Raw genomic sequence first — 16,285 nt, 5'->3', positions numbered from 1 at the left:
GTTCATATGTTAACTGCATTCCCATGACTTTACATGAATTATAAAATTTTTAAAAAATTGAATTCAGTAATGCATACTGTATAGTGAGTTGAGTGTATTATTCATCCCTAATTAAGATTACTCTGCATTTTTCTTTTTCTAAGAAAATTCAACACAGAATCTGCACCACAGTGAGAGCAGACTTTGATTAGAATTGTGCCCTGTCTGTTGTCACTATACCATGTGAAGTTCAGGTTTCTTTTTCTAAATGCTTCCCACCATGGTCCTCTTTTTCATCTGCAGCTCTTGGCCAAAGGCATAAGATGATTAGAAGTCATCTCATATGATGATTTGTCCCCAGACACCTTCTGACACTTCAAGTACCGGAGGCTTGCCCTGCATTTTTTTTGCCTTGCTGTCCATCAGCAGGGCAGTGTGTATTTACATGCTCTAGACGTAGCTTCCGTCCTGTCTTCTTATGGTTCCCAGATTTTTTTGCATATTTCCCAGATTTACTTGGAATGAACTATTGGTAGGAACTGCAATCACTAGAAGGGGGGCAGGTGCTTATTTAAAGTCACATCAGTGCCTGGATTGTACATCAGCTGGAAGCGACACATCCAATGGTCCCATAAGTCTCAATCACAGCAAGTTTTATCTGGTTCATGGCATGCTGCTCTTGTATACAGTAAATATAAATGACTTTTGAGATGTCATTTACTTCATGAGTGGCATGGTCGCAGATAAAATTGGTCGCCTTTCGATTAGACTAGACAGAGAAAAGAAGCCAGTCCATCTGCAGGTCTTTTCAATCTCCCTTCACTTGTTGTCACACTTTGCCCTGCAGGTCTGGCATTTTCAGGACAATTATTTCACTTTGCTCTGACAGATACAGCTCAAAACTGGAATTTTTATCCATAGATGTCACTGCTATACCTGTTTTATTTATTTAGGGGATCATCTCTCTCTCTCTCTCTCTCTGCTCCAAATTGTTTTTCACTTTCAAACGGAAAACTGACCATTTTTGAGATTCATGTGTGAGCGAACATATGAGTGAAAACATAAGATCATAAAGTTTGGACACATAATAGTCGGCCTATTAAGGGCTTTTTTTTTTCTTGGAGATTCACAATCCATGGAAGTGAAGTTACCATGTGCTTCACTGAATTTGGATTAATTTTAGGGTATTTCAGAGGTACCTATGTATTCATAGGGAAAGTGTTTGTCTAACATACCAGAGAAGTGAGAAGTATGATAAGAGGGATTTCAGGGTTTGAGGTGGATGTAAGAAGTTTTTTTATCTTTGAAGATGCAGTATTAAAAGTATTAAATGGACTCAGGGCTGGATATGATAATGGGACCTTAAAGCCTGTTGTGACTTACATTAAACATTTAGATGCCACTCTTGATAAAAAATGACGAATGCATTGAATTCTTTCGAGTTGCCGTAAGCTACTGCTGCAATATCCATATCTAATAGCACTAACAGTTCTGCCTCCAGGCCTGCAGTCACACACACGCACACGCACACGCACACGCACACGCACACACAAAGAGTTGAGGGCAGCCTGTTAAGGACATCGCCTCCTCAGACGAGAAGCACAAATAAAACTGAATTAGTGTGTGATTCATAGCAAAAAAATGTGTTAAGCCGTGCTGCAGAAACAGCATACTGTATACACACACTAAAGGGGCCTTTTATTCATGCATGTTAACCTGAAGAAGTACTCCACTTTGCATTGTTGTGTTTTGTACACTTTAAAAAGACATTCTTAAGGACACTTCCACTATGGTTGTGTTTGTGCTGCTGGTTGTTTTCTTTTGTATTTCTGTGTCCTTGCTTACATTGAACAAGGTGAACTCAATACTAGGTTGAGGGCCATTATTGACTAAACTCTTTCGCTGTGCACAATTTCAAAGTCAAAGAAAAAACACATTTTAGAATTCTGCGAGAAAAATAAAAAGGCTCTGTGTCCCTGTTGAAAAGTCTAGTGAACACAGTTGGTGTTACGTAATAGCAAGAAGCTTACAGTAATCACCCTATGCTTTTATAATTATATGGATAAAGATACCTTGGCCCACTCAGGAATATGCTTGAAGCCAAATGAAATGATTCTGTAAATGTGAAATTAATGACAATCGTTGTAAAAAAAAAAAAAAGGCCTGAAGCAATGATTCATTATGACTGGAGATTAAATTCCTTAAAATGACATTTTAAATTGGATGATAATCATGTTCACTCTCTTTTTCAAGTGTGGAAATAAAGATGTGGAAATGTATCTTCGTATCCTTCTTTCTCGAACTTGACAAGTTAAAGATGTGCAGTGTTTTACTTATTTTAAAAAGATTTAAGGAAGTTAGGAAAGTCTGTAATATTTATTTTTTTCTGTTTGTTTTTAACTCAATTGATCACTGTGTATTTATTAGTTAGCAGAAATAAGTCAACAGTTTAGAAAGGTTCTAAATACTCATGTCCAAAAACAAAGCTTGCTAGCGGGGTGTAGAGCCACCCATATTTCAAGTATATTCCAGTGGTTTGTTGTTGCCATGTTGTTGCCTCAATCAATGGAAGTGGGGGAAACACGTACAGTAACCCTTCTGGCCACTTGGGGAGATACGCATCTGGCATGCAAAGAGATCAACCTGAGCCGTGCAGGAGTGAGCACACAAACTTGCCACCACCTCTTGGTGTAATCTCCACCCCCCGGAGAGGCCTGAACATTGGAAATAAGATCTGCCTTCTGATTCAAAACTCCCTCAATAAGTGGGTATACTTTGTACACCTGCGTATACCCTGCACTACACCACTGATTCTACTCTAAAACATTAAAAATATATATTTTTTTACATTTAAAGTTTCACTGGGTGCAATAATGCAGCAAATGTTCCTACGTTTCCCATATCTGTTTTCAGAACTGCCCACAAAATCAGTATTCAGTCACTTTTGGCATCAGTGTGACCAGAACTTCAAGCTTAAAGAGAACATTATTGTCTGTTCTCTTTTAAGATTTATTTCTGGGCTTTTTGTGCCTTTAATGGAGAGATAGGACAGTGGATAGAGCTGGAAATCAGGAAGAGAGAGTGGGGAACGAGATGTGGGAAGGAGCCACAGTGGCGCACGCACTAACCACTGCGCCACCAGCGCCCCATTATTGTCTGTTTTGACGGAGGACACACTAACTGTGACAGGTGTTGTTGAATGAAAACCAACAGTGAACATTGATTTTTATGAATACATATCTGTGTGAAAATGTCTTTGTGTTTTTTGTTTTTTTGATTTGGTAAAATGTTCCAAGAAAAGTCCTGTTGAGTCTAACTTCTAGTTGTTATCTCTGAAAAGAAATATGAATAGAATCTTTTCTTCAAGCCTAGGATAATCTGCTGAAAGAAAAAGAAAATCTGCACATTGTGATTTTTGTGAATAAACCTTTTCTGATGAATACAACTTTGAATTTATGACAGCAAGATGCAGCATCTATGAATGTCCAAGTTTTTGTATCCGTGGATTTCTTTGTCTACATAAGGGCTTTCTCATTCTCTGCCGGGGAGCATGATGAACTTTACAGTGCTTGTTGCTGACAGAGCCAAAGAGAGACTGTGATGCTGAAAGCGGAGTGCCTCTATGAGGAACACACGAGGTGCTCAGCCAACAACTAAAAGCTGTTCAGTAAAGGCACTGGCACGTGAACAGATTTGGAGAAAGTTGCCAAAATGTTGTCGCAGTTTGGACCTCATCATCCCTTTTGCAGCCAGCTACAAGTTGGTCCAGTGTCCGCTATTTAAATGTGATAGGCCTAAATTTTAGCCCATTAAGGAATCTTTCTATTTATTTCACTGCACCGAAAAAAAGTAGAAAGTGTGAGTCACATGGCCTAGCACTTGACACACTGTACGCACTGAACGCGTTGAATTTGTTCTTCTTGAAAAAACATGCAGCAAGATTAGACTGGAGAAATAAACACTAAAGTAAAAGACGATTGTGCTTGCTATCATTACTTGCTAGAATTGAGATCTAGGATGCTAACTTGTTGGTCCTGCAAAAACAAAGAAATGAATCAGATGCGATTTTTCAGACGATGACTTATCCTTTTAAGAATATAAAACGGATTAGTCTTAGCTAGTTTGCGTCACAATAGACTGTGATATAAACGTCTTGGTTTCTCCTCTCTTTCTTTGAAATCAGTTTTTTTATTGATTATTGCAAAGCCAGTTCTTTTCTTAAAAACAAACACAAAATGTTAAAGGCAATCTGTGTTTCTACGTTTTTTCTTGATCTATTTGCTGCAGTTATGTAAAGACAACTCTTAAGCGTCCAATCTGTTATTTGAATTCTATCTTGCCGTCAATGCATGTTTATTCATTGTCAAATTATCGTCTTGAACCGCTTTGTCCTTTCACTTCTCCCTCCATCCTGCTTTCTATATCAAGTCGTATTTACAGTAACTTTGGTTTTTCTGGGTTTTTCTGTGTAAGCTGTAGCTGTAGATATGAGTCTTCAGTCACTGTCACTGTGATATTCAACATTCATTTAGACTATTTCTACTGCTGGCTCTGCAGTTAGATAGTTTACAGATTGGACAATGTGTAGGAGGTATAGCATGTCAGAGTGGCAGAAGGCCTTTGTGTGTGTGTGTGTGTGTGTGTGTGTGTGTGTGTGTGTGTGTGTGTGTGTGTGTGTGTGTGTGTGTGTGTGCTGATAGGAGGCAGAAAGAGCAGCAGGCATCTGGTGACATCTGGTCCCGGCAGATAAAGTAATAAACACGTACTATCTCACGATCTGGATGGAGGTGCAGTCTATCTCTTCCCTTCTCTCTCTCTCTCTCTCTCTCTCTCTCTCTCTCTGTCACTTTCTGTCTCCTTCAAAATCAATTTCAAATAAGCTTTATTGACATGACAGGAAAGCAGCATTATGTTGGCAAAGCATGTATAGTTTTTCAAATGAGGTATGAGACGGCTATGCCAGGCGAGCTCCATTCTCTTCACTTTTATGCTGACAGGGCCTGGAAGTCTTTCCAGTCTCAAGGGGAAAAGCATAACTTTTATGATATAAAGAGTATTTCTATGACACTGAACCTCAAATTGCTCCTGAGTGGCACCTGGCATGTGAATGTGCATATCTATCTATCTATCTATCTATCTATCTATCTATCTATCTATCTATCTATCTATCTATCTTATCTATCTATCTATCTATCTATCATAGATTCATTTATTGGTAATTCCATTGTCTCAGCGCAGACTTCAGATTGTGATCCTAGATCAGTTCATATTCACAGTGACAGACTCACTCTCACAGACGTTGAGATATTTTCCCCCGAGAGCAGACACACCCCTGCCTGACCAGTGGGGGGCTCACACTCAGGCCAAGTTGGCTTGGTCAGAAGCCTTTGTGCGAGAGCAGATGATGTGTGAAAACGAGAAAATCAAAGGGACTGATGATCACAAAAGCCAGAGACATAACAAAGAATGGCACATGAAGAGGGAAAACTAGCAGTGATGTAAAAAGAGAGATGGATAGATGGTGACGGCAGAAAAGGGAGAAGATGAGTGAAAATATGGGCAGATGGAGGTGGATGGATGACTGAGTGTAGGTAAGATTAATTGAAGAAGGGATGGATGGTTGGATGGATTGGTGGATGCTTTGACACATTGCCCCGGGGAATCAGCCATTATACATGCGACTGTCACTCAAGATTAGCAGCATAATTAAACTCCTGTCGCACTGTGTGTGTGGTTTGAGCGTGTGTATGTGCTTTTGTTTATGTGTGTATGAATGTGTTGTTCTCTTGGGTGTGTGTGTGGGAGGGGTGGGTTGTGACAGAGATTGATGGTGAGGGGAAAGAAGGCCATTATGTTGTATAGCTAAAGCAGTGATAGCCTCCACACCTCTGTGTCTGTTTAAACTGCTGGCCGGTTTATAGGCGTGACACGTGTGACCCCACAGCACACACACACTCACACACACACATATACACACACATAAGCACACAAATGTTTCCATTTTTAATTGGGGGACTGCTTGTTGTAAGTAGCTAAATTGGGCGGTGGTCTGCAGCCATGTTGGCTTCACTGAACTCTCGGGAGTGTGGGAACAACACCGAGCTGCAGCACTAAATTAAGTGTCTTTCAAAAGTGAGGCAATTACCATTCCCAGTGTTAGCCCAAGGCTCTTTCCAATAATTGAATGACAGTTGTAAGACATTTTAATATGTTTTATTATAATACATTATGTTGTTTGACATTTTTTTTTAACAAACTGCCTGACTCTTATTTTTTTAAACATAGGTTACTTAGACCTAATTATCAGAAAGCCCATCAGCCTAACATTAAGTGAGCAAGAAATGAGGATAACATGATTTTCTTGACAAATAAGAACGAGCGAGAGAGAGAGAGATAGAGAGAGAGACTATTTCATAATAATGGTTGAAGGCCACGTTCACAAGCAGCTGCACACCGACCAAAGCTCCATCTCTCACCGTTTCTGTTTGTGTGCCTCTGTTAGTGAAAAGAGCCCCGCCGCTCCCCTGCTGAGCGGAACATCAGGCTCATCAAGTCAGACAGAGGAAGCAACGACGCGGACCGAAGACATGAACTGCATCCTTCAAAATAACAGCCCAGAGGGGTCAGAAGATTCAAATAGGCTGTAGTTTGTTTTAAACTTTTTAAAAACAGGCCTGTCAGAGCTTTCTCGTCCTAGGTGTAGCCTATGTGTTGTGCTGTTTATGCATTTTGGCAAAAATTATACTACGAAAGCAAAGCAGACTAAAATAGGCTTGAAAAGAGGGTTAGAAAAAAAGAAGCCTACCAGACAAAAATCATACAGTACCAAGACAGAGAAATGTATGTCTAAGTGTGCATGCATAACACATTGATGTAAACTCACAAAGTTCTGCCTTATAGAATAAAAAAAACTAAAATCAATAAGCTACTGAAGGGCACCTTGTCCAAATTCAGTAGAACTGAACAAACAGAAGTATAGAGGAAAGCTCTGCAGCATAGTTTTCAATATGAACAAGTTTTCATAGTTAAAATAATTGACAACACAAAAAGCATTCACAGGACTTCTCAGTATTACCATCCTGCATCAACAAACACATTTTTCTTTTGCAGTGATTTTGTTCAGAAATAGCAAGATGACAGATGTGGTTATGGTCTGAGGGAGGTTTTTTATAATAATTCATACTGACACGCAGACTGCCTTCAGTAAAATGGGACTAAGAGCCTGCCTGGCTGACCTCCAGGGTCAACTAAAAAAAGTTAATGGAATGAAAGAATCAGGAAATCTGATTGTACTCGATGTAACTAAAACAAAAAAAGTTAACAAAGTTAAAAAATATCTTTACAAATTTTCTGTTAGTGGAAGCCTACCTTTTGTATGTTGTAAGGTTTCATTTTATTTGAATGCTGTGCATGTTTTGCACTACAGGGCTTTGGGGGAGTTATTTTATTGTTTTTTTTCCCTCTGGTGTATTCCTTCATGTTAAAGATTTTTTTTTTTTTCATTGTGATAAGGTGAACAAAGTACAAAACAAAAATGTGCACATTGACATGACAATTAAAGCAACGGAAAATAAACAAAAAAACAGAAATAAACAGAATCAAAATACGCAAAACATTAGCAATGACAAATAGTGTGAATGTGTGTGTGGCAGTATAATACATCAAAGTGAGTGGCTGAGTGGGAAGTAGCAAGAAAAATAAACAGATTTTAATGTTAAAGATTTTTTTAAGTTGTAGTCCGCAGTGTGATGTTTATGTTTTTGTTTTTTTTTAGCCACGACTCTGGGTGTTTACATGCAAGCTTTTATTGTGAAATTCAGAACCGGAACTGCTTCGTTGTTGCGCGGTTTTTGACTTGACAGATGGCGGGCTAGAGACGCTCCTCTCGGCTGTCTCTCTCGGTCCGTTGGTCCATCCCGGTTCCCATTGTCTCCCCTCCTCACTCCTTGAAGACAACCCCGAGACGGCAAACTAAACTTGGCCGTTTTCCCCTCTCGTATCGCCTTTTGTGCGTTTCGTTTGGTGACTTACTTCGACCCGAAATCTCATCACTGCCCTCTCTCTCTCTCTCTCTCTCTCTCTAAAACGTGGACATTCTTGTGTGTTTGTTTTATTTTTCCAACGTTGTAGAGATTTATTCCCGGTACCGGAGGAGGAGGTGAATTAACCGAGCCACGGCTGAGTAAACGGAGGGTTATGATGGGGAGCTGACAGGAGAGGACTTCCCAAAGGCTGCTGACATCCAAGTAACAATTTCACTAGGCGTTTTTCTGAGTGGATAAAACACCAAATATCAGGGGACACGCAAAGACACGGGATTAACAACCGCGCGGAGTTGGAGATAAAAACGGTGTGTCTTGATTATCCGGTGATAATGAACCCCTGAAGGATGTGTTGCCGCTACATGCACGTTACTTTCCCTGAGATAAGGTAGGAGCTGCTGTAGAAAAGGAGGAGGCAAGGACCACTTGCACTTGTTTTCTCCTCCCTGAAACAAATTAGGCGGTTTCAGTCACTTCAAATCCAAGCGGTCGGATGATTCAACAGAAGAGCAGCTAATCTGTGGAATCTATTCTTTTAATCCCACCAGCTCTGCCTGCTTTTAACAAATCTTCCAGTGTGTGTTTTCTTTTTTTTTTTTTTTTTAAAGTGGCCAGCACCGTGATTATTCAAGGATGCGACCAGTAGACGTGATTGTCTTCCGGACTTTTTTAGTCAAGTAGGAGGGGAGGTGGTGGGGGGGTGGGTGGGGGTGGGAATAAGACAAGTGGGCCCTTATGCACACAAACTGGAGAGACCCACATAATCAGAGATCTAAAATCATCTTGTGACCTCACCTCCTGATTTTTCAAACTACATGGAACATTTGAAAGTGTTTACTGAACCGACCTTTCTGGATGCATGAAGAACACTCCTGGCCTTGAATCCTCTCCAAGCCCAATCTTACATCTTTGATCCCTGACCCCCTTGTTTGATGGAAATCCTGGTACCACATAGCCGCCTGTTTACCCGTCCCTGACCCCATTCATTTGAATGAAGTTGTAGCCTTTTATTCCTCTTTGCTCCAGTGAGTACAGGGGCTGCTCTCTGTTCTCTGAGGCCGAACGCTGGGCTTCACCACCTGGGCTGCCAGCCAGCCGGACGGGGCCTCTCTGGGGGCTTCTTGGATTTCTAAGGTCCAGCTGGAGATTTTGGGAGTTTTAATCTACACTTTCTAATTCTTCACCACGTGGATCACGGGAGAGAAGGTGGAGGACACCATGGGGTGCTGTAGTGGCAGATGCACCTTGGCCTTCATATGTGGCATGCAGCTGGTAAGTGTTAAGATTGTTATTGATCCAGTGCGAGGGTGGTTAAATGGCAGGATCAATACAGAGAAAGAAAATGTGTCTTAAAAGCCTGGAAGAGTAAAACTAAAACAAGTCATGACGATGAATCAGAAAACAGATCTTTACTTTGCTGGCACGATTTGAAGCAGGGTTTGGGTACAATGGATGGATGGATGACTGGGGAGGGCACGTTTCAGAAGTGAATAGGTGTAAAAGGTCATGCTACAAGGTACACTATGATTTGAGGGACAGATTGGAAAACTGGTGGATTGAAAAGATGAATGGACATTGGTCCACATTGTGCACTGATGGATAGGTGGAAATTGGGAGTGATGAAGAGGCTGTAAAGGAGGAATGGATGGATCATGGATGGCACATGGATGTAAGGGGCAGGTATGTCATTTATGGAAAAATATAGTGACGAAGGGAAGGAGGAATCCACTGCTCCTCTCCCTCTGTTTCTGGCTGTCTTTACTATCTCATGCTCCCATCATCACCATCTGTGTCAATGAGAACAAGTGCCAGACGAGACAATGGGGAGAGAGGGAGGCGTGCATGTGAGTACATATGGGGTGTGACAAGGACCAAAGAGAGGGTTTCTCTAGTTCAATCCTGGAAAATCCAATTTTAAACTCCTTCTTTTTCCAAATGAAAATGGCTAAATTAAGGTGACGAGCTGACAGTGTGGGAACATTTTCGAATGCATGTAGTACAATGAGTGCGTTTACATGGACTTGAAGTATCCCATCTTTGTGTTTGCAAATCTAAGCATCATATCCGGATTTCAGGAACCGGGATAAGCCCGTTTGAGAAGCATGATTTTGCTACCTGGAAAACGGTATACTGTGGCAGATATGAGCCCTACGCTGTTTTCTACGCATATACTGTGGCGTGAATACACATAACTGGTTTCTTCTGATACGTGTGTGCTAAGGCACCATTATGCCACAGTGGTCTATTTTTTCTTGGATTTCAAAGTTGCCGTGGTTTGTGTTGTAAAAAGTGTGCAGACGACTAAGATATTCTCGAGAAGAGGGGTAAGAATATTATAACTATCAGTAACTTTTGAGTTTGAGTGAATTGTCGATGGTAACTATTTAGTTGTTCGTCACTAGGCGATGAATGAGAAGGAGCTTGCATATGACTTTCCTCTATAAGCGTGAATAACAGGTTAGAGCTACATGCTATCATTACAGAGAAGCTGCATCAGCAAATAAAGAAAGAACATATGTGGTGAATAATTATCTTTAGTAGCAGCATATTTCACTACTAGTCTTTGAGGATTGGGCGAATGTAACAATCAGCAGTTGTCTATTAAGAGCACATTAGCACCTTGATACATGTATGTGCTTCTGGTCATTTTAAGTCCAATATGAACTTTTCTTTCAGCTCTGTTTTGCCAACTCTTCAGTGGAAATATTTTGTCTTAAGCTAATTGACGCTAATATGAGTTCGCCATCTCCATGCTAACTTTGTCTGTCTGCTGATTGGTGCTGTACAAGTAGGGCACAGTGAGTATCTTGGAACATTTCTCAATGAAAAAAATGATTATAAGAGCTGTAAAGTTGGATTGGGAGCTGGAAAACCAAAATAATGTGCTGAAGGTCCCAAAAAGCCAAATGGAACTGCTGAGCTGGGCAATAAACTCATTGTGGGTTTGCCATTACAAGTGACACCTGTCACATTTAAACCGCCCCAATTTCATTCAGAAGTTTGCTTGTTGCAACCTTAAAATACAACACAAAGGTTTTCTGAAAAAAAAAGGAGGCCTATTAAATAAGATCCTTGACTGTCATCATTTCCCACCTGTCAAACGTTTGTTGCTTGCTGTAGTTTTCTATCATTTCCAAGCTCCTTACCTTGGCTACTTGTAACAAAGGAAGCTTTATTGCTACATGCTATATCTGCAAGAATAACAGCTACTTATTGAAAAATAAGTCAAGGCAAGAATCTCTGGAGGCTAAGCTTGAAAATGATGGAAATCAGTAGCTCGAGTAGGAGCAAAGTAGGGTTGTAAGTGGTAACTCTGCAAAATAAACACGCATCTCTTCAAGCATGCTATTTTTAAATATGAAAAACAACAGTGTTAGAGGATCTAATGATGGGATTTTATCTCTATGTCTTGTGTAAGAACTGAGAATGTACTGTGATGCATGGAGTGGGAAATGGCATTGTACATACACAGATGCATAAACACGAGAAAAGGCGCCTATGCTGTAGCATTCTCAGCTTATGGAGTTATGTACAGTAAGATTGTGGAGACTGAAGACCTATTGTCATGTTGAATAGGACACTGTTACAGACCTGATACCCCGTGAGTCTGTGGGCATGTGTGTGTTTGAATTCAGTAACGTAAGAATAGGGAACAGGAAAATCATCTAATTCATCATGGGGTATTTATGTGTAAGACCCTTTCTGTGTGACTGTGTGGTCTTAAAGGTTGCAGAGATGTATGAAATTGCACAGCAATGGCATATTTTCATAAAAAAAAAAAAAGCAACAACAGACATGTAAGCATGCTGATTAGATTGCCACGTGTGCTGTACACACATGTAACACATCATTGTGCTGTAAATGGAGATGCTTTGTGTTTCCATAGACAGAGTGTGTGCAAGTTGGTGTGTGTGCTTGTGAATGAGATGCTGTCACAGTGATAGTCATTGTGTCTAATGCGATGGAACTAATGCTATGCCTTAGTCAACAACATGTTTTGCTCTGCTAACTGTTGTAATAGCTAAGCCAGCTGATATCACTGCTAGCTGAGCCGGAGGACTAACACTACTGTATTTCACCGTTTGGTCCACGCACTGTTGGCTCTGTCATATTTAGACAAAATGTGAAAAGAATTCTCCACAGGGTGTGGGGATAAAGATGGTAAAACAGACGTTTAAGTAGCATCTACCCACAGGAAACCGCACTGCCCACAACCCTCTTTGTTCAAAGCAGCCTAATTGACCACAAATGAAAAGACAGCCCCTTTTCTCAGCACGCCTCTCTGCTGAAACCCCCCTGCTGGAGTTAATTGTTTTTGCTATGTGAGCTTCAACCTAATAGTTGACCCCTGTGCAGAGTGGGGAAACAATGCTGCTGGTGGTCAGTGTGTCTCATGTAGTGGAACTGATGTCTTTTGTTACTCTTAACAGCAGTTTTTCCTCCAGCTTCATTAGATAGGGTAATTAGTCAGATATGTGATGTCACTGGAGCTGAGCAGAGATCAATGAGCCACATTGGAGATACATCTACCTCTCTGCTTACGCCACCGTGTGTCAGGTGTGATCAGTCCCACCAGGTGAAGTTCTGCCAGTGTGTGATCCAAATTGGAGTAAATGTAGCGTGTGTTCCTCTGCACTCGGCTTATTAGTCACCTTTATGGTCAGCGTTTTCTTAAAGTGTCTAAGGACCAAATTAGCGAAGGTTTTTTGCCTTGTACTGCAAAAGCTGTTGATTTAAAACTCAACTTCTTTTAAGTTTGAAGAACCTGCAGGGATTTTTTTTCCTTCTTTTCTTTTTCTAAATCTGCAGAATGGCTTTTCAGTTAATCATTCCCATCTATATAAAGTCCCCGAAAAGCTTTTAAGTGTCAATGAAAACTTCCTAAAGCCCAGAAGGCCTCTTTAAAAAAGCCTATTGTATCTTTATAACCAGTGTGAAATGCCAATTGTCGTAACTCGGCTCGTGGGCAATGACAAAAGACGGGAAGAGTCAGAAGTTTACTACACAAAAAAAAAAAATTATTTAAAAAACAAGTTAAATTAACAAATAACCAGAGTTATGAGCAGTGGTGAAAGTGTGGGTGTTTGAAAGCATTATGTGGTGTGAGGTGTTGAGGAGTGCACTAACATAAAGAACTTAAGAATTTGCAAGCATCGGTCAGTGCTGAGAGTGAGTGAATGAGGGAGAGCATCCGATCTCTGTAGGCCAGGGTGAACCAGGCCCAGGTGACCAGCAAGCACACACAGACAGACAAACAGCAGCAAGCCAAAGACTACCAGTGACCTGTCACAGGGTCGTCACATGAAGCCTTTGTGGCGATTCAATTTTATCACGATTCTTTGGTGCCGTTTCGATATATATATCGGGATTTTAAAGTAAAGCTAATGTGCTAGCTAACCTAGTAGCTCATGGAGGAGAGACAGATGTATGAAACTTAACCAAGCGGCAACCTCCGGTCTCAAAAAATGAAGCCAATGCGGAAGTAAAAAAAAAAACTGCAGTTCCTCGAGTGTCCACTTGAGGCTGGCTGCAGAAGCGCTGGAAGTGCCATAAGCCCACAGCCGAAAAAGCCACAGGCCTTTTTACCACAGGAATCAACATGTTTACAGCCTGGTTCAAAAAATGAAATATATCTGATAAGTTGACGGCCCCTTCTCCTCACACTGTGAGGATTTTATTTTATTAAGGAAAACGGCTATGCCCATATAAGGGTTGTGGCAGATTTGATTGACAGCTCTGCTCGCTGCATCTGTCTGTCAGTTCAGCAGCAGGTCAGGAGGCTAACAGCTTGATCCGTCTGATTTCTCCTCTTTTTTATTTTGTTTGGAGAGTTTGTTTAACACATATTTGACAACATACATGGCTTGCAGTGCGGTTAACAGACCATCCAAGAAGTTGATGCTTCAGTTTTTTTCGGTAAGTGATATAGTAGTGTTATATTTACTGCTTACTCATGTGTTGGTATTTATATTTACGGACCTAGCTTGTTTAGAGTTAGCTTGTAAACCAGTCGGCTAACTGTACTCAGTGTAGCCCATTATTTACGGTTAATGGTTTAGCCGATCAAGACTCCCATTCATGCCAAAGAAGCTAATGGCAACATAGCCAGCCAGGACTATTAAATTGGGGGAAAATTTAATTCTGAAGTGTTAGAAATTTTAGTTGTTAAGATGTTGTAAGACAGAGTTTGTGTGTTAGAAACTAAAGGTTCACCTCGGTGGTTAACAGCAGACTATAAATATGGTTATCTGACATTATGATGAATGTTATACTCCACGTAAATGTCAACATTAAAAAACAAACTTTGTGTATAAAGTTCAACATTAATCAGACGATACCTGCTGGTTAAACATGTCATAGAGGATGATATTAACGTTACATGGTTGGCGTTCATTTTGACGGCTCACAAACTCAAACTTCAACATTTTCTCTCATTATTATTATTATAACATAAACAGGCGATAACAAGTACAAAACTAAAGATGGTGACAGACAGAGATCAGCTATATGTTGAAGCTTGAACAGAAAAATTAGATATGTGCAAACGGTTACCAAATTCAATTTGTTTGTCTCTTTGTATGAGTTCAGGGAAATTTAATATGGTTATTAATATAGTTCTTAATCGTTACAGATGCTCTTACAAAGAATATAGCAGTAGAAATATAAAATCTAAATAACATATGGAATGAAAATAAGATATAAAGCACATAGATATAAAGTACAAGAAATAGTTTGAAGAATACAGCCATGTACTGAGCTCATGTTAATAACAGATGAGTTACTGTATGTTCTGTACTAAAGCACAGAGAGTTAGAACCTGTTAATGATTTTAATAATTCAGGTTATATTTGTTTCATGTTAAGATGAAGTACTATCCACAATAAACTGCTCAATTTTTCCTCCAAAATCTGAGGCAATTTGATGTGGAATATCATTGTGCAAGTGAGTGAGAGAGCTGAAAATAGCATGATTATAATAAGGTTTAACTTCTTAACTTTAAATAGATGTTGATTACCTGAATACTGTACCTTTGTTGTCTGGGTAGCACACTGTTGAATTTATAAATGTACTCTTACACATAGATGAATACAGAAAATGCACAAACAAATTGATTTAATGAATAACTGCTATTTTCTCTCTGTCTTTGTCATCCTGAAGACCCCTCACTAAAAGTCTATATTCTGCTGGATCCATGTCACATGCTCGAGCTTCTTCAGAATGACATTTCAACAGTTGAAGTTCTGGTGAGAGAACATGGCCAGCAGATAAGACAGCAGTACATCACAAAGCTCCACAAACTTCAGGAGGAGGAGGAGGGTTTGCACCTTGGAAGACTGTATTCATGCTTCAGCTGTTCAGATAAAAATAGATCTCCTCCAAACAACTTGCAATCAAACCATTTTCTTCCCATTTTAAAAACAGAAACTACATTTCTAAATCATTTTAACTGTGTTTTTATTCACAAGTTATTGATCTTATTTACTCTCCATGTATCTTGATTTAAGAATGGGGCTGTGTTTAAGGGCATATTTTTGCAATGACTCTGTTCCATCCCATTTTCAGAAATGAACTGAATTAGTATTTGGTAAAAAGAAATGTCAATAGAAGACAAAGTTGTGTAACAGTAGATTTCCTTCCCTAAGCTATTGAGTTGAGCAATAAGGCACATTTTAGTCTTGTCATTTAAAATCTGAAATGTATACTCATAAGTAGAGACAAATGAGTGCATTTATATAGAAATATTTATTTAATATGAAAAACTACATTCAAAAAAGTCTGTTTTTACAGCAGAGATGTACCTGGTATAAAAAACCAAATAGGTCTGATAGCTCATGTCTCTATCGACACACACTGTACGGGGGTGAATGTTTTGATGACTCATCAGTTTTGATTTGATGAAGGATAAGAGTTATTCACAATAAGGCGTGTAGCTGACCTGATCGACAGGCGGGCGCGGTGTAACGGTTTGTCAGGACGCTTAAAACCCGCCTCAGCTCCAGCTCTCAGCCTGTCGTTAGGTTGAATGAAGGTAAGGGTGAGACAGCATTTCAAGCATGTAGACCGCCATCAATGCAGGAACATGTGGGTGTCATCACTCAGGCCATCCGGGGGAGACCTCCCTCGCAGCGATTTATTGAAGAAGGGAAGCAACTGAAGTCCACCCCAGAAGAACCAACAAATGCAGATGTTGTTGAGGCTCAGGTTTCTTCCTCTGTCTCTGCAGCTCTCTGGGCACCTTGACGGACGAGTCACCAATAATCCAC

General features: G+C 40.2%; 1 protein-coding gene across 2 annotated transcripts in view; it reads left to right on the top strand.

Annotated features, from left to right (window-relative positions):
• Positions 1-8,019: 8,019 nt before the first annotated feature.
• Positions 8,020-16,285, top strand: part of nkain2 (sodium/potassium transporting ATPase interacting 2) — an 85,773-nt gene continuing 77,507 nt past the window's right edge. For both annotated transcript variants that reach the window (XM_061052253.1, XM_061052254.1), the window contains exon 1: positions 8,020-9,293. In XM_061052253.1, the coding sequence (XP_060908236.1) occupies positions 9,240-9,293 (54 nt within the window). In that variant the 5' untranslated portion in view covers positions 8,020-9,239. The remainder of the gene's footprint in view (positions 9,294-16,285) is intronic.

This window comes from Labrus mixtus, chromosome 12 (genome assembly GCF_963584025.1).
Source record: "Labrus mixtus chromosome 12, fLabMix1.1, whole genome shotgun sequence".
Classification (NCBI taxonomy): domain Eukaryota; kingdom Metazoa; phylum Chordata; class Actinopteri; order Labriformes; family Labridae; genus Labrus; species Labrus mixtus.
Note: the sequence above shows the minus strand (reverse complement) of the source record. Positions and strands in the feature narration are given on the sequence as shown.